This window comes from Nuphar pumila, chromosome 5 (genome assembly GCF_984573655.1).
Source record: "Nuphar pumila chromosome 5, dmNupPumi1.hap1.1, whole genome shotgun sequence".
Lineage (NCBI taxonomy): Eukaryota > Viridiplantae > Streptophyta > Magnoliopsida > Nymphaeales > Nymphaeaceae > Nuphar > Nuphar pumila.
In genome coordinates, this window is record NC_143253.1 from 9,274,556 (window position 1) to 9,293,906 (window position 19,351).

The 19,351-nt window shown below is 40.2% G+C and overlaps 1 protein-coding gene across 1 annotated transcript in view; it reads right to left on the reverse strand.

The window, feature by feature from the left end:
- LOC149836704 (F-box protein At3g54460-like) overlaps window positions 1-19,351 on the reverse strand; it is a 62,361-nt gene that overhangs the window by 8,638 nt on the left and 34,372 nt on the right. Inside the window, exons 3-7 of the mRNA XM_090005532.1 lie at window positions 19,063-19,276; window positions 18,696-18,980; window positions 18,565-18,624; window positions 18,359-18,489; window positions 17,683-17,797 (exon numbers count right to left, since the gene is read on the reverse strand). Of these exons, the coding sequence (XP_089861658.1) occupies window positions 17,683-17,797; window positions 18,359-18,489; window positions 18,565-18,624; window positions 18,696-18,980; window positions 19,063-19,276 (805 nt within the window). The remainder of the gene's footprint in view (window positions 1-17,682; window positions 17,798-18,358; window positions 18,490-18,564; window positions 18,625-18,695; window positions 18,981-19,062; window positions 19,277-19,351) is intronic.

Consider the following 19,351-nt stretch of genomic DNA (forward strand, 5'->3'; position numbering starts at 1 on the left):
AGAGAAGATTCGCCCCCACATACAGTGCAAATCAGGGTCCGGCGTCCTTCCCCCAGGATACAATAGCCACGACGAACCGAACGGTGCACTCCGACGGATCGTCCTTCGAAAACAATCTCCACGAACCAAATGTTGCAGAACACCCCTTTCGGGATAACTCAGGAAAGAGAGAGAGAGATAGCAACAGGGAGATGGGAAATCGCAGAGCTCTTCTTCAGAAAACCAGAGCGTCTCTAATCTCTCAGATCGTCTCCGTAACCCCACCCTCACCATGCTTTTATAACCCACGAACGGTTACAAAGCGTGGAAGGACCCGTTACGGATTATGAGGAGACGTGATCCGTTAACGGACTTCGAAAGATCGAGATCCGTTACGGAATCCGAAGAGCTATAACGGGCACAGACTACGAGGAGTCGTGACCCGTTATCATTTCCCATAACCCGTAACAGAATCCAAATATCCAAAGAAACTTTAGGTAAAAAGGTACTTTGTCTTGATTGGATATGGCCCTAAAGGGCCAATTACCCGAACTCGAACCCGAGCCCGACCCGACTCGGCACTATTAAGACTGTATCATAAACTGGATCGGGTTTTCCAGTGTGGGTCGGTTCTCCAATGTAACTTGTAACTTTATGTCTGGGTATGGATCCAAATACTTGGTCCAACCCAGTTACTGTTTTGTATATGTATATATAAACATAAAGTAGGGCACGACTTCATTATTGAAGTCCCCCTTTGCTCCCGCAGCTATCTCTCTCTCACGCCTCATTCTCACGTTCCAACAAGATCGAGTGGGCCATTCTAACATGGTATCAGAGCAGGCTTCTGCACAGTGAATCGACTCTGAAGGGCGTGTCTAGCAAGATCGACACTGCAGGTGCTGTTCCGTCTAGGGCTATCCAGCGAGATCAACGTCCCAGGTGTTTCTCCTTTCAGGTTCTTCAATCTACCTCCTTTTCCATTTTCTATTTCTGTCTGCATCCTCTTTCATTTCTGTCTTTATCCAGCTTTTCCCTCTCTGTTTAGGCATCGTTCCTTTTTTTTTTGTTTTCTTCCAAACTATCGGTTCAGATCTGATCATAGATCTGTTCGATCTCATCGATAGATTGGACCCTGCGTGACTGCTGCCCTCTTTATCTATCTTTTCTTCCTTTTGTTTATCACGTCTGTTTAGGTTCATATATTGTGCTTTGATTGTTGCATCTGTTTCATTCCAGTCTGAAATCAAGATCAGATCTAATCCAAAGATCAGATCTGTTTTCTTAGTTACTGATGTTCCTTCGTCTGTCACGGTTAGATCTGAGTTCACTTCAGATCTGAAGCGAATCAGATTTTTTATTTCTTCCCGATCCAATTTCACTCCTTTATTCTTGATTTATTCTTGATTTCTGGTCATTCCTTCAAGATCTAAAATACCTATTCCTTTATTCTTTATTCTTGATTTAATCTGGTCTGAATTTATTTCAGATCTAAAGTCATTCCTTAAGTGTTTGTCAGCAGTCAGCAACTTTATAGTTCAGTTTTCATGGACTCTGTTACCCTGCCATCTAGTTTTCTAGGACAACTTATCTCAGACAAACTGAATAACAATAACTATTTAACCTGGAAGAGGCAAATACTCCCTTTCATTAAGAGCCTCGATCTCTAAGGCCACCTAGATGGAACGATCTCTGCACCATCAAAATTTATTGTGCAGGAAATTGTGGACGATAAGGGAGAGACTTCTAACAAGTTGATTCGAAATCTTGAATTCACCACTTGGAGAAAACGAGATCAAGCTGTTGTAGCCTACATTACCTCTACTCTTTCGCAAGAGGTTCTTGTAGGTATTCCAGATGAGTGCTCAGCAATGGAGCTGTGGGAACAACTTGCGAAGACCTATTCTCAAATCTCAGAGGCAAGAATTATGCATTTGAAGAGGGAGTTTCAACTCCTAAAGAAAGAAAGCATGACTGTTACAGAGTATATGAACAAGGTGAAGATCATCACAGATCAATTGGCTATGGTGGGCTGTGTGATTTCTGATAAGGACAAAGTTCAACAAGCGCTAAACGGGCTTGGATCAGATTATCATATGTTGGTAACATCTCTCTTGTGTCTTCCTTCACTTCCTTACTTTGAGGATCTTCGGGCAAAATTACTACAATATGAAATTTCCATTAAAGGAGAAGATGTAGGCAACAATTCAGGAAGCCAAGAAGTATTGTTTACAGGGACAAATTCAGGGAGAGGATGTGGCCACTTCCGAGGAGGACATGGACAGATAAGAAATAATCAAGGGGGGCGTGGATTGTTGCCCACGCCTAGCATGCCGTCAGGTAGTTTTTCGGGAATTCACAATTTCAAAAATGTTCCAACTTGCTATTTGTGCAACAAAAAGGGACATATCAAGGCAAATTGTTGGCACAACCCGCAAAACAAAGGGAAAATGAATGTCACAGGATCGTCAAGCAAGGGAAAAGCTGGAGGAACTCAATGGGATGAAGACAATGTCAAGAGTCTTTTAATATCAGCTTTGTCAGGATTGAATTTCAAACAGGGTGATCAGGGAACTTAGTATATTGATTCTGGAGCTGCAGCCCACGTGACAGGTGATATTGGTAAGATTTTGAAACCTATCCCTTATCATGGAAATGCAAGTATTAAAACTAGAGATGGAGCTCTCCATCCAATAACTTATACTGGAAACGTGAATATTCCTCTTTCCGATGGTTCCCTAAAATTGTCCAATGTTTTTCATTCCCCTAATATTGTCAAAAATATCATTTCTGTTTCTAAATTGGTTGATGACATTCATTCTTGCGTCGAATTTACTCCTTCTGTCTGTGTCAAGGATCCACTCACGAAGAAGACGCTCGTTGAGGGAGAGCGAAAGGGAAATATGTATATCCTCAAAGAGACTTCTTCACTTGTTCGTAGAGCTGGATCAAAATCGTCAATTGGTCAACCATTCAAATTGGATTCATCTAAGGATTGTTTGAGTTTGTCTTCGTACAATAAGCCAAATATTTGGCATTGTCGTTTGGGTCATTGTAATAATTCTTCTCTTGAGAAACTTGTGTCAAGTGGTCTTATTTCAAGATCAAGTCCGCATAATAAGGTTGATGGTTTTCTTTGTTCTAGTTGTCAGTTGTGTAAGAGTCATGTACTTCCCTTCAATTCAATAAATGAAAGAGCTTTTCCTTTTGAACTTATTCATTCTGATGTTTGGGGACCTGCTCCACAACCCTCTTTGTCTGGTAGTCGCTACTATGTCACATTCATTGATAGTTATTCCAGATATACTTGGATTTATTTTATGAAATACAAGTCTGAGGTATTCAAATTCTTTCGTTTATTTCATGCTCTTGTTGTCAATCAATTCTCGACAAGTATTCAACAATTCCAGTGTGACGGAGGGGGAGAGTATCTATCAAAGGAATTTACTGAATTTCTTCAAAACAACGGGATAAGGCGTAGAATATCTTGCCCACACACACCACAACAAAATGGGGTCGCGGAAAGAAAATATCGTCATATTGTTGAAAGTGCCCTAAGTATGTTGCATGACACTCATATCCCTTTAAGCCTTTGGACAGAAGCTTTCCACTCTGCGGTTTATGTAATAAATCGTTTACCGATGAAAATGTTGAATAATTTGACTCCTTATTTCGTGTTGTTTGGTACCCAACCTCAATACAGTCAACTACGAGTGTTTGGATGTGTATGCTATGTTCACATTGACAGTTCCCAACGTAACAAATTTCAGGATAAAGCTTGTAGATGCAGGTTTGTTGGGTATGCTGAAGAGTATAAAGGATATCGATGCTATGATCCAGACACTCGACGCATTAAAATCTCACGAAGCGTTGTCTTTGATGAGAACAATGTTCAGATCTTGAACAAAGAAGCAAGGGTTACTAAGGAGGAAGAAAGCTATCAGCTGTGGCTAGCGAATGAATTATTTGATCAGCTAAAAATGGATAACTCTGCTCCATGTCACACAATGATGGATGAGTGTGAGCCCATGGAAACCAATGCAGAACCTAGTGGGAACGTGTTGACAGTTGCTTAGGGATCTACTGTGCCTCCCATCGCAGAAGAAACCTTGACATCAGGTACTGCTCGTCCAGATGGCAGAAGATTCAAAGGGGCAGTGTATGTCAGAAGAAGGGACACACCCCACATAACTGAGCATGTCAGACGTTCGGAAAGGATCAGACACCCTATTGAAAGATGGGTAAGCTATGAGAATTTTTCCACAGAAATGCAGTTATTCGTTGCACAAGTTGAAAAACAAGAAGAACCCATCGATTTCTCCCAAGCCTCCTTGTCATCAAAATGGGCAGATGCTATGAATGAAGAAATGAGAGCCTTGCATGAATGTAGGACCTGGGAAATAGTTCCTAGGCCTCCGGATAAGAATGTTGTAGGGTCTAAGTGGGTATATAAAATTAAGTACAAACCTGACGGATCCATTGAAAGATATAAGGCAAGACTAGTCGCTAAAGGCTTCACACAAGCATATGGAGAAGACTATGATGAGACCTTTAGTCCAGTTGTAAAAATGGGAACCATTCGACTTGTGTTATCCTTGGCAGTTCAGCATGGATGGTCTCTAAGTCAACTTGATGTTAAAAATGCATTCTTACATGGCGATCTAAAGGAGGAAGTTTACATGGAGCAGCCTCTTGGTTATGCAGAAAACAATCCTGAGACACATGTTTGCAGGTTGCGACGAGCCATTTATGGACTAAAAGTCTAAAACAAGCATCTCGGTCATGGTTTGACAGTTTCTCCATTGAAGTACAACGATTTGGATTTGTCCGTTCTCAACTTGATCATTCATTGTTCATTTTTCGAGAACATCAGGTCAACACCTTACTTCTCATATATGTAGATGACATTATTATTACAGGAAGTTCTTGCAAGCATATAGAGGCTACAAAGATCCTATTGAATCATAAGTTCAAGATGAAGGACCTGGGTGTCCTACGATATTTCTTGGGGGTTGAAGTGGATCGACAAAATACTAGCCTCTTGTTGACCCAACACAAGTACGCTCTGGATCTTCTGGAGAAGTCAAGAATGAAGAACTGCAAGCCATTGAATACTCCTAGCGTGTTAAACCATAAACTCAGTGCTCAAGATGGGGAGATCTATGAGGACCCGAAATATTATCGTCGCTTAGTTGGGATGCTTCAATATCTTACTTTTACGAGGCCGGATATTGTATATGCAGTGAATCAAGTCTCTCAGTTCATGCACGATCCACGTACAGAACACATGAATGCAGTTAAAAGAATTCTTCGGTACTTGAAGGGTACTCTTGGAGATGGGCTTGTTTATCGTCAATCAAAGGCAAAAGGAGAACATAGACCACTAGAAGTGTATGCAGATGCAGATTGGGCAGGAGATCCAGACGATAGAAAGTCAGTCTCTGGGTATTGTGTGTATGTTGATGAAAACTTAATAGCATGGAGTAGTCGGAAGCAACGAGCTGTTGCGCGTTCAAGTACAGAAGCTGAGTACCGATCCATGGCCTCTGCCACTGCCGAAGTTACATGGTTAAGACATTTATTAACAGAGATAGGAGAAAAAGTGAAGGTTGCGAATCTGTTTTGCGATAATCAAAGTGCCATTCAAATTGCTTTCAATCCTATCCATCATGGTCGAACGAAGCACATAGAGATCGATCAACATTTTGTCCGACAGAAGGTAAAGGACAAAGAAGTTATTCCAGTCTATGTACCAACAGAAGATCAAGTTGCTGATCTACTTACCAAAGGACTTACGAGTGCGCGGTTTTGGTATCTCAAAGGCAAGTTGTCCATGGTACAGGACCATGCACAACTTGAGGGAGGGTATTAAGACTGTATCATAAACTGGATCGGGTTTTCCAGTGTGGGTCGGTTCTCCAATGTAACTTGTAACTTTATGTCTGGGTATGGATCCAAATACTTGGTCCAACCCAGTTACTATTTTGTATATGTATATATAAACATAAAGTAGGGCACGACTTCATTATTGAAGTCCCCCTTTGCTCCCGCAGCTATCTCTCTCTCTCACGCCTCATTCTCACGTTCCAACAAGATCGAGTGGGTCATTCTAACAGGCACAACACGACACGGCACGGCACGACGGGCGGGCGCGCATGTGTGTGTGGTGGTCATCCCACCCTCTTGTTCTCAGTAACAAGTAAATGAGTTTACATATGGCTTATAAAGTCCACAACAAACTCAAGCACAAGCAATATGAGACTATTCCACCTCATCAAGACCACATTTTCCAAAACAACCCAGTTTCTCCTTTGAATTCTCTCTCCCTTCCTTCTTACACCTAACATTTCCCCACAAATTCAAAGAATAAAACAGGAGGAAACCAAGATGCAAGATGAGACAATCTGCAACAGGACATATCATGCTTTCAGCAATGGTACCTTCCGGTTTGAACCACTACCTTAGTTGACTAACTTTACCCTCACAGGAACGAAGTGAACTGAAGTCTTGAACTTGAACCATTAGTGTAGGAGTGTCCATTAGCAACAACATGATAAAGGTTCTGGTTGTAATCTTTAGGGGCGGCGCGTTAAAGGCCATGCGCCCGAATCCTGTTTCATGAGTGACTTCAGGAATAACCCAATTCCTTAAACTGCGGCCACACAGTCACACTCACATAGGTGGGCTTCTCCAAAGATGCACTGCTAACATCTCGCCTAGAAGGCTTTGAACCCATTCAGAGTTTTAACTCTTCCTTAACTTGCAGCTACAACACCTTTCCAAAGTAAACAGGGGAACAGACACAGATACAAAATATCTCATAAATAAGGTGTTATTCAGTTCACCCTACAGCTTGTTATTACCACATTGAACCTACTTTGTGGGATCTCCACTCAGATAGGTTGGGTTGCTACTGCAGATGAACTACTGATGGGTTTCAGTCTCATCCCCTCTCTGGATTTCAGGACTAAAGACTTATCTAGTCCTTTCGTTAATGGATCAGCTGTGTTCTCTTTGGATCCAACATAGTCCACAACAACCACTAACTGAGACACCAGTTCCCTTACAGATTTTATTCTGACTTGTATGTGTCTCCTCTGCTTTTGGTTATATTTTGTTTTTTTAATCTTTGCAATAGTGGCCATATTGTCACAATGCACAAATATCGCAGAAATTGGCTTACACATTAAAGGAAGTTCCTCAAGAAGTCCCTTTAACCATTCAACTTCCAATCCTGTGACATCTAAAGCACAGAGTTCAGCCTCAAAAGTAGACCGAGACAAGATGATCTGCTTTACTGATCTCCAGGCGACTGCGCCGCCACCCAAGGTAAATACATACTCTGTCACGCCATAACTTCCAGAGTTCATGGCTATCCAGCTTGCATCATTATATCTCTCAAGGACTGCAGGGAATCTCTTGTAATGCAAACTCAAGGAAATGGTTCCTTTCAGGTACCTAAGTACCCTATTCAAGGCCTTCCAATGAGTGCGATTTGGACAACTTGTGTATCTACTTAATTTTGTCACGGAGAACGAAATATTCGGTCTCGTGCAATTTGCAAGATACATCAAACTTCCAATAATCTGGGAATACCTCAATTGAGACACATGAACACCAGTCGTATTCTTATGAAGAGGGATAGAAGGGTCATATGGGGTTGCTACAAATCTCCCTTGGTTATAGCCAAATTTCTCAAGAACTTTCTCAACAAAGTGAGATTGAGAAATGGTTAACCCTTCAGCTGAACGAGTCAGCTTTAAGCCTAAGATCACATTTGCAACACCCATATCTTTCATATCAAACTTACTACTAAGAAACGACTTTGTCTCATTCACAATTCCCATATTGGAACCAAACAATAGAATGTCATCTACGTACGGGCATAAAATAATACACCCATCACTTTTAACTTTGCAATAAACACACTTATCAGATTCATTGACAACAAAGCCAAATGATAAAATAATATTATCAAACTTCTCATGCCATTGTTTAGGGGCTTGTTTAAGTCCATAAAATGACTTAACAAGTCTACAAACTTTATTTTCATTACCAGGAGCCACATAACCCTCAGGTTGATCCATATAGATCTCTTCTTTAAGATCGCCATGCAAAAAAGCGGTCTTAACGTCCATTTGATGGACCGAGAGATCATAAATGGAAGTCAGTGCAATAAGCACTCTAATAGTGGTCATCCGGGTAACCGGAGAATAGGTATCAAAATAATCTATTCCCTCCTTTTGTTTGAACCCCTTGGCAACCAGTCTCGCCTTGTACTTTTCAATAGATCCATCTGGTTTCAACTTCTTCTTAAAGATCCATTTGCACCCAATTGTGGAACTACCACGAGGGAGGTCAACCAGTTCCCAAGTGCCATTAGAGATAATGGAGTCCATTTTACTCTTTATGGCTTCTTTCCAATGCATTGCTTCAGGTGAAGCCATTGCATCTCGGAAAGTGGGAGGATCATTCTCGATAAGGTAAGTGATAAAATCACTTCCTAAATCCTTGGTAATCCGTGGTCTCTCGCTCCTTCTAGGTTCAACCACTTACTCAGATTCAATGGGTCTAGGATGTAACGTCCCGAAATTTAAACCTAGATTTTTGAGGATTTTTTTTTATGCAGAATCAACTAATGATTCTAGGGTTAAGCATTTCAGAACGATACATGAAGGTAAAAGCAAACCCCACCATTTATTTTTATTTCAATAATAACAGAATCCAACATCAAAGTTTTCATATTATGAGTCTCAAACTAAAATTTCCAATCTGAAAGAAAGTAGGATCGCCAGGGAACAAATATATCAAATCTTGGTCAGCGCCTCATCCTGCGTCGCTCATAGCACTACTCTGTGCCTGAAAATGATAAAAATTATAGGAATTAGACTACCACGTCTAAGTAGAAAAGACTGTACTCTTAATGCAGGTATGTCATGAATCTAGTATGTGATGTGTAAATTTTTCAGCCTATTAAGAATCGCACAAAGCAGACTATGCATCAGCAGTAACCGACATATATCTAAGCAGGCATGCAGATTATACAACAGTTATAATTAAGCAATTTAAACATTTCATGCCACGACAACAATTAAACAAGGCATTAAGCAATTAAAATATTTTATGCAACGACAACAATTAAACAAGGCATTAAGCAATTAAAACATTTTATGCAACACAATAACAATCTTGCATAACATTCGTGTAGTAGTCCCAATACGAATTTGATTATCTCATATCTACACATTGCAGGATGTCATATCATCACAAGCTCAGAACATGCTGGAAGAATATAAACTGGTCTCTCTAGTAACTCCACTCAAGGTGATACCTAACATGTTCTAACTGATGTTTATCTTGTCTTATCCCGTGGGTACACACGAGCCGAGGCAACCATCACAGAAGAGAACGTTCAGGGGTATATTATTCAAAGTTGTTTTATTAACCCGAACATTCTAACTGTGACTGAAATCCCAAGGGAGCGGCCAGTGACCGAGAGAAACTCTCAAAGGCCAAAACCAAAAACAGGATGCATCCCTAACTTCTGCAGAAGAACAAAGAGCTACCCACCTAGGACATATTGGTAGTCCGGGTCCCCCAACTCCGAGGACTGGGGACCAACGAGTAACTTTAGCTCGAAACAGTAAACATGTCCCCGGAGCTTTGTACCATCTACCCTCTCCAAGGTAAGCCCAAAACTGAGTGGGTTAATCTTTTCTTTTAATTTATTTCCCGAAGTACAGGGCATTTCCCCAACTTCCTTCTACTACCACAGCAGTAGAATTCCCAACCTTAGTCATTTTGCCAAGGTGTGTAGAACAGTCCCAATTCTTTGTCATATTACTTGCATAACCCTCCCAAAGTGCTCCGGTGCCTTTAAACCAGTCAAGCACGAATGCCCTGGTGCCTTTGAACCAGTCGGGCAACAATATTATATTCAAGTTTCTTATCAGTGTTATGCTCATTATTCTAATTTCTACGGTACCTCCAAACTGTAAAGTGCCTAGACCCTGGTACCTTTAAACCAGTCGGTCACACAACCTTTATGATTAAGTTTTCATCATTTTTCTTGCCCTAACACACATGCTAATAGCCCAAATACCCGTATCGGGTAATCCAATTTGTCTTGCCCATTAGACAAGGCACATGTCTAAGGATCGCACCGTGCACCAGGTTATGTGTTGAGTCAACCTCTAATATATAACAGCTTCTATGTATGCTCAGCATAGTTTATTGTCATGTCGGGTCTCAATCTTGAAATGAAAATTTCCCACCAACATGGTAACTACCAGTATCTTCAACAACTAACATGAGTTATCATAAGCATGCCATATCTCACAGCATAAGACAGAGACAAAATTAGGCTAACAGGAATTTACCTAGACAAGTTAGGTTTTACATAATGAAATTGTTTCTATCGGCAAACCTAAACATGCCATGTTTTACAGGATGAATAATCAGCATCTGTCACCACAAATTATGTTGTGTTCAGCATAGGTTTACAGAATAAAACAATCAACATCGGCTGATCCTAAACTGTGCTAAGTTCAGCATAGCTTTACAGAATAAAGTAATCAACATCGGCCAATCATATTTATGATAGTTCAGCATAGATTTACAGAATAAAACAATCAACATCGGCTAATCATATACTATGCTAAGTTCAGCATAACTTTACAGCATGAAATAATCAACATCGGCTGATGTAATTTAGCATAATCATATTATAGATTGAAACGGATGCAATCGGCCAACGTAGATTAACCCAAGAGTAATATATTTTTCAGAATAAGAAAAATATGATCTGTCAATCAAAATTTACATAAGCATAATTTGTATTACAGAATTAAGTATACAGAAAAATCAGCATTCGTCATCACAAGTTTGGAAGAAAACCTTTTTTATAATAATCTGAAACTTCCCCCCCCCCCCCCAAATCTCAGATTTGGGGTTCTCGGTTTGGGGTTGACAGACAACCCCAAATCGGAGGTTTTCCTTTCCCCAATTTTTTTTTTCGATATTAGGGTGTCCCGACAACCCTCACCTCATGCTCGACCCATAGCATACCCGAAAAAGGAACAGCCACCTACCATTATCCGGCAAGGGTGTTGCGGCATCCACTAGAGGGGTCGGTCGGCCTGAACAGCACCACCACTGGAGGGGTCGGCTTCTCCCTGCAAGGTTTCGAGTTGCAGGCCTGAGATCGGAGGGTGATTCGAGGGTTAGAGAGGTAGAAGAGAGTGAGAGAGAGAATGGGATATCGAGAGAGGGGGAAAGAGGGGTTCGGGGTCCCCATTTGTAGGAGGGTGGCCTCCCGAAAAGGGAGGAAATCTTACCTTTCCGGCGGCTGCGGTGTGCTCCCCCACCTCCCCATCCTTACGCGTTAGGGTTCCACTGAACCCTAACTCCCGATATGTCGGGGGAGGGGTTTTCCCCCCTCTTGTTACGTTTATCGGGCAACCCATATCGGGTTTCCCCCCCCCCCCCCTTTTTATCCCTCCCTGTATTAAAACTTTACAGGGAGTGGGTCGGGTCCGACCCCCGACCCGTGATGCTGGACCCAAATTCGATTTGGATCTGGGTCGCGTGAATAGCAGTGGACCCAGGGGTTGGATCCACTTGGGTCCGACAGTGGATTTGAAAAATCTACTATTATTATATACTTATTTATATAGTATTATTAAAATACTCTAATATGCACATTTTTCTTTTGGATCCGATAACGGATCCCAGGCCCAAATCAACATAATTTTTTTTAAGTTCAGTATAAAATTTATGGTTGTTACATAGGATGGGAACAAGATGGTTCTACCCCCACATCTGTCATCCTTTCTACATATTCGGGAATGGAACCAAAAGTTGAAGGTATATCTAAAGAAGAAAGATTCTGAGGTACACCAACTTTCATGGGAAATACATCCTCAAAGAATGTAGCTTCTCGAAGCTCAACAATAGAGTTAACATCTATGTCAGATATCTCAGACTTAATTACTAAGAACTTGTAGGCATAGTTGTTCTCTACATAACCCAAAAAGACAACATCTATTGTTTTAGGACCCAGCTTCTTCCTATTGTGCTCTGGAACAAGTACCTTAGCAAGGCACCCCCACACTTTAAGGTATTTCAAGCTAGCTTTCCTATTTCTCCAGAGTTCAAAAGGGCTACTATCCTTATGCTTCTGAGGTACTCTATTAAGAATATGACAAGCCGTATTCAGAGCATCCCCCCACATATAGGTAGGTAATCCAGAACTCCCAAGTAGAGTATTTATCATGTCAGTTAGGGTTCTATTCTTCCTTTCTGCAATCCCATTGGATTGAGGAGAATATGGAGCTGTAAACTCATGAACTATTCCAACAGACTTGCAATATTCATCGAGTTTATTAGAGGTATATTCTCCCCCTCTATCAGACCTCAATCTTTTCAGTTTTCTACCAGATTGTGTTTCTGCTTCATTCTTAAAAATAAGAAACTTATCAAAAGCTTCATCTTTTTATTTTAGCAGATACACATAACAGGATTTAGTGTCATCATCTATAAAAGTGATAAAATACTTTTTATGATTTCTGGTTAACACTCCACTAAAATCACAGATATCTGTGTGCACCAGATCCAATATTTCAGAATCTCTAACAATTGTATGGAATGGTTTCCTACATTGTTTTGCTTTCACACAAATTTCACATTTCTTAGATTTATCAATGGAATGCTAAGGAATCATTTTCAAGTTCATCATGCGTTTCACAGAATTGAAAATAACATGACCTAATCTATTATGTCACAAATCAAATGATTCTATATTATATGCAACATTAGACAATGAATCAAAAGAAACATCATTTTCTAATTTATCACTGCAAACATGTTCAACACGAAGTTTAAACAAACCATCATCTAAATACCCATTGCCAATAAATGTTCCAGAATGTAAAATAAAAACCTTATTACATTTAAAGGTAAATTCATAACCCTCTCTAACAAGACATGAACCACTTATAATGTTTCTTCTAACTACAGACACATGGTGCACTCTGTGTAAAGATAGAACTCGTCCTGAAGGAAACTTCAGATCCACGCGTCCAATCCCTAACACCTTTGCAGTCGTTGAATTGCCCATAGTCACGGATCTGCCTGCAACATCTTGGTATGAGACAAAGACAGACTTATCAGCACAAACATGCACATTAGCCCCAGTGTCAACCAGCCACTCAGTTGGCTCATAAACGTAATAGATTTGTGGGTTAACAGAAACATACCCAGTACTGGTCCCAACGACCTTAGTCACCATGTTGACTTGAGGCGTTCCGTCTGTGGTCCCATGAGCTTTGGCCTTCTTGGAAGAACATTCCTTAGCCCAATGCCCAACCTGCCTACAGTTCCAACACGGTTTGTTCTTTGCCTTTTTCTGGATTTTGGCCTTAGGTTTAAACTAGTTTTTCATTGCAGATTTCGATTTTTGTCCCTTGCCCTTAAAAGATCCGGTCATCATGTTCACCTTAGGCGGTTCAGTTGGCATCACGATCTGTTTCTGGCTCCTATGCTCCTCTTCAATAGCAATGGCTACCATAAGATCATCTAAGGAAATCTTCCCTCTACGGTGCTTGAGAGACATACCCCAAAGTCTACCCAAGACTTAGGAAATTTATCCACGATGGTCATAACTTAAAACTTCTCAGGAAGTTTCATCTCAGCCTCAGCCAAACTATGGAGCAACAGCAGAAACTCGTGTGCCTGCTCAGTGACCGACTTACCTTCTACCATCTGATATTTCAGAAACTTGGCAACAAAGTACTTTTCAAGACCTTGGTCTTCGGTATTGTACTTCTTGTCAAGTTGATCCCATAGACCCTTAGCAGTGGTAGACGAAGAACAGTACACATCGAACAATGTGTTGGACAGAGCCAACAGTATGCAACCACGGCATATACTGTCATTTTCTTTCCACTCTATAGCCGCAGTGACTGCAGGAGGGTCAGGGTTAGTATCAGAAACCGAAGGGTAGTCGATTTCCAGAACCGACAGCAGCCCTATCGTAGTGAACCAGATCTTCATGCGTTGCTGCCAACGCTTAAAATTCTGACCGGCAAACTTTTCCGGCATACCGGACATGTCCACTTTTGGTACAAAAGCGGAAAAGGTCGACATGCTTAGAATCTTCTCTAAGACTGTTGGATCATTTTTCGGATCACACAGTTTCACAATCGTAATCATGATATACAACATGATATGAACAATAATATGCAGCATAATACAAATCATGATTTTGGACAGATCGAAATAGAAACAGGGATCAAGCATGTCGGTTTCCGCATACATCCAAAATCCAGACACTAGCATACGAACAAACATATGCAAAGAACATAAAGAAAACAATAGAAACATGTTTAGATAATGTATTAGGCTAAGGCGTACGAAAGTACTCCCCTTAGAGAAGATTCGCCCCCACATACAGTGCAAATCAGGGTCCGGCGTCCTTCCCCCAAGATACAATAGCCACGACGAACCGAACGGTGCACTCCGGCGGATCGTCCTTCGAAAACAACCTCCACGAACCAAATATTGCAGAACACCCCTTTCGAGATAACTCAGGAAAGAGAGAGAGAGATAGCAACAGGGAGATGGGAAATCGCAGAGCTCTTCTTCAGAAAACCAGAGCGTCTCTGATCTCTCAGATCGTCTCTGTAACCCCACCCTCACCACGCTTTTATAACCCACGAACGGTTACAAAGCGTGGAAGGACCCGTTACGGATTATAAGGAGACGTGATCCGTTAACGAACTTCGAAAGATCGAGATCCATTACGGAATCCGAAGAGCCATAACGGGCATGGACTACGAGGAGTCGTGACCCGTTATCATTTCCCATAACCCGTAACAGAATCCAAATATCCAAAGAAACTTTGGGTAAAAAGGTACTTTGTCTTGATTGGATATGGCCCTAAAGGTCCAATTACCCGAACCCGAGCCCGGCCCGGCTCGGCTCGGCTCGACTCGGCACGGCACGGCACGGCGGGGGCGCGCGCGCGTGTGTGGTGGTCATCCCACCCTCTTGTTCTCAGTAACAAGTAAATGAGTTTACATGTGGCTTATAAAGTCCACAACAAACTCAAGCACAAGCAATATGGGACTATTCCACCTCATCAAGACCACCTTTTCCAAAACAGCCCGGTTTCTCCTTTGAATTCTCTCTCCCTTCCTTCTTACACCTAACACCCTCAACCTACAAAGAGGCTAAGAAAATTCCCGAATGGATTGATACTATGAGCTTAGAAATAGGTGCCCTTGAGAAAGCCAAGATTGAGAAATTCAACAATTACCTATAAAAAAAACACTATAGGATGTAGGTGGGTCTATAAGGTCAAAACAAAAGGGGATTGATCCTTAGAAAAATATAAGGCTAGGCTCCCATAGCTCGTATGACTAGTCTTAGGACATTCATTGCCTTAGCATCTATTAAAAAGTGACTTATTTACCAACTTGATGTTAAGAATGCTTTTTTGAACGGTGACCTAAACGAGGTAGTGTACATGGATCCTCCTCCCGGTCTTGAGATCGAGAGAGGAAAAGTTCTTCGATTAAGGAAAGCTTTATATGGGCTTAAGCAGGCCCCCAAAGCTTTGGTATGATAGGTTTAATAATGTTATGCTAAACTTGGGTTATAAATCTTGTTATACTGACATTGCTCTTTTTGTCAAAGATACATATACTGATATTATCGTGCTCTTATTATATGTGGATTATATGATCATCACAGGAATTGACAAAAGTTAATTGATGAAATTAAAAATATTATTAAGAAACATTTTGATACGTCTGACCTTGGTTTTCTAAGGTACTTTCTAGGTATTGAAGTGACTTATTTTCCTCGAGGATGTGCTGTTTTAAATGAAATTGACTACAGATATTATTGCCAAAACTGAAATCTCTGATGACAAAAGGGTTGATATGCCAAAAGTTGTAAATGCAAAATTAAGATTGGAGGATAGAACTCTACTTGACGATCCAACTCCATAATAGCAATTAGTTGGATCCTTGACTTATCCATCACCGGACCAAACATCTCTCATGTGGTTCATTTAGCCAGTCAGTTTCAACATGCACCAACTATGGTGCATATGAGTGTTGTTCTCCAGATTGTCAGATATCTCAGGGACACTATTACCAAAGGGCTATTTCTATCCTCTTCCCCATTTTTATAGTTAATTGCTTATATTGATGTTGATTGAGGAGGTAATTTCAATAATAGAGTCTTAACTATGGGTATTTATATTTTTTTAGGCGAATCTCTTATATCTTGGAGGTGCAAGAATCAACACTAGGTCTCTTTGTCATCCATCGAAACCTAATATATAGAGTCATAGCAACTACAACGATGAAAATCATTTTGTTGAGAGGTCTTCTCAAAGATATGGGCATAATCATCTCTAATCCTTTGAAGATGTGCTACGACAATAAGAGTGCTAAATATATTGCAAGCAACCACACCTTCCATGAACGCACCAAATATATAGAGATGGATTGCCACTATTTTCGAGAATTTTTTTTGCGAAAAACTATTGAATTGCATTATGTAACTTCGGAATGTCAACTAACAGACTTCTTCACTAAGGCCTTGCCTTCACCTCATTTTTTGTACCTTCTTAGCAAACTTTCAGTGATTACACCATAAGTTTGAGGGAAAGTGTTAAAATATCTATATCTATATCTATATCTATATCTATATATATATATATTCTATTCTTTTGTATGTAAACTAAAATACCCATAGGGGTATTTCAGTCATTTCACTCATGTATAGGTGTCAGTCAACCTATTAGAGGCTTGTGTATTTTTTTATTTTTTTCCTTTTTTTATGTTTGTTATGTACTTTATGGCTGTTGGGGCAGCCCAACTAGATGTTGGGCTGCTCCCAACGGTCATAAATATGACCGTTGGGGGCTAGCCCAATGCTTAATTGGGCTGCCCCCTTCACTCCCTCTTGTATTATAAATAGAGGTTGAAACCCCTTGTAATTTCAATGCTTTTCTAAGCATCTCTTAGTGAATCTTATATTTTTACATTGTGTTGTGTGTGCCTTTAGTGGTTATTGTGTAAGCCCTTAGTAGCTAATTGTGTTTGTGTGTTATGTTCTTGAGATTGTTCTCACTTTGTATCATCTTTAGATGAATTAGTGCTTGTGCACTTCATTTGTGTTTGTGTTGATCCTTATTAGGATCTCTTTTGTATTTCCGCTTGTTTCGTTACACACATACCTACCATAACTTACTGAATTTCAAAGCTCCTAAAAATATAGAAGGATACAAGCAAAGAAGAACCTTGCGATAAATAAATCCAAAACAGAAGGCAAGGGAAAACTTGCACAATATGTGTTTGCTTACAAGGTACACTCAAATCAAGCAAACACTTTCTGGATAAAGCACTCTTCAACGTTCAGTAATCATAAACAAAATCAAGAATGTCCTAGTGAAAAGATAAACTTGCAAGAGAAAAATTAAAAGTAACTTTCCAAAATAGAACTTAAAAGAATCAGCTGTAGATCATATACACGCTTTATCAGATACATGTGAAATAAGCAACAAACACTACTATTAGGCATGTTCATTAAAAGGACACATACTGCATGCATCACATTATTTTATCCTAAATTGCCATCAGTTAGTATATCGAACAAAAAAAGATGAATCTTTCTATACACATTCTCAACCTGTAAAAACCCCAGCATCTGTTCTTCAATGGTTCCATGCATGGCCAACGTTTCCACATAAACAGGCCGAGTAGCACCCATTCGGTGAGCGCGGCTTATCACTTGTTCCTCCATACTGCTTGTAAAGAAAAAAAGTAGCTATATCATAACAAACATAAAGAAATTGCAGATTTTAAATTTGTCTTTTCACATTAGAATATCCGAAAAATGAAATAACAGTCATCACAATATTACGGTCCATGATCATGGACGTCTATAGGATCTCTTAGGCATTAGGTTCCACTTACAACATTTCTATTGGCATAAAAGTTGAAAATATAAATCTATATACCTCTGAGTGAGTAGGAAGCTTAGAAAGCTCCACAACAGAATGATAGATGCAGGTGGACATGACTCATTTTCATTGAAAGGATTCTTATATTTTCATTTCCAGCAGAAAAGAATATTTAAAATAGCCATATACCTTTCTCTGAGTGAGCAACATATGGATTTTCATTATATATACAGTGGCACAACATGCTTATACCATAGTAAGGGTGAGAGAGATTCACAAAGTAAGAAATATATACCAGAAAAAGATAACCATATCTATTGTGATTATCATATGAACAGCCATTTAGGATTCTAAAAATTTGGAACCATGTTTGATGCAATAATAGTCAAGAAGAAAAATTACCTTCTATCCCAAATTGGTTCCATTAGAAAAACATGTGTGACAAAGCTCAAATCTAAACCCAAGGCGGCACTCCCGTCCATCAACAAAACCATACAGTTTGAATCATATCGAAAAATCATCAATGACTTCATCTGAGCATGATACAGGAGTATGAGCACATATTACTTTGATAACAACTAGAAGACTAAAATAAAGTGTATGAAGACCTTGTTACTAGAATGCATTGGACTGTACATCCCAGCAAATTTGATACCAGCAATTGTCAACTGCACAGAAGACAAAGGCAATCATTAATATGAAAATCAACAGAAAACAGCACAACTGTCCATAAGCATACCTGTTGTTCAATAACATGTATATGCTCAAGGAATTGCGAAAATACAATAACTTTCTCTGGCAAACTGCCATGGGATTTATTGAGCAGATCCGTCCTGTCATGGTGCACAATCTCATTCCAATGTTTTCTTGGGGCAGATAAAAGCATCTGCCCACTGGCTTCCATAATGTCCTTATCTAGACAATAACCCATTTTTCTATTGGTATTCTGCAGATTTTTCAACCTTTGTACCAGATAAGCAACCTTGCTGCTTGTCGTTGCATGCCAGTCAGGGTCCCAGTCATCCTGTAAAGAGATCCAGATGTTGATACATGTGCTAGTAATCCATCACAATCCAGAAGAGAGAAAACCAGATAAATCATCTCACCTGTTTATATGATGGTTGCAACTCAATAAGGTCTTTGGGGACAGGCCACTTGGGATTGGGATTTTCTGGACGAGCCAAGGTTTCAGGACTCTGCATTTCATAGGCATACCCACATCCTGGATATGTACATCTTTGACTATCCAGAGCAACACAACCAAGACATAATAAATGCCTACAAGGAGTGATTACAGGCAAACGACACCATTCCTTACACCTGAAATAGGAACATGTCACATAGTTCATAGTTGCATATGTACAAGTCATCTGAAAGATACATTTTGAACAGTAT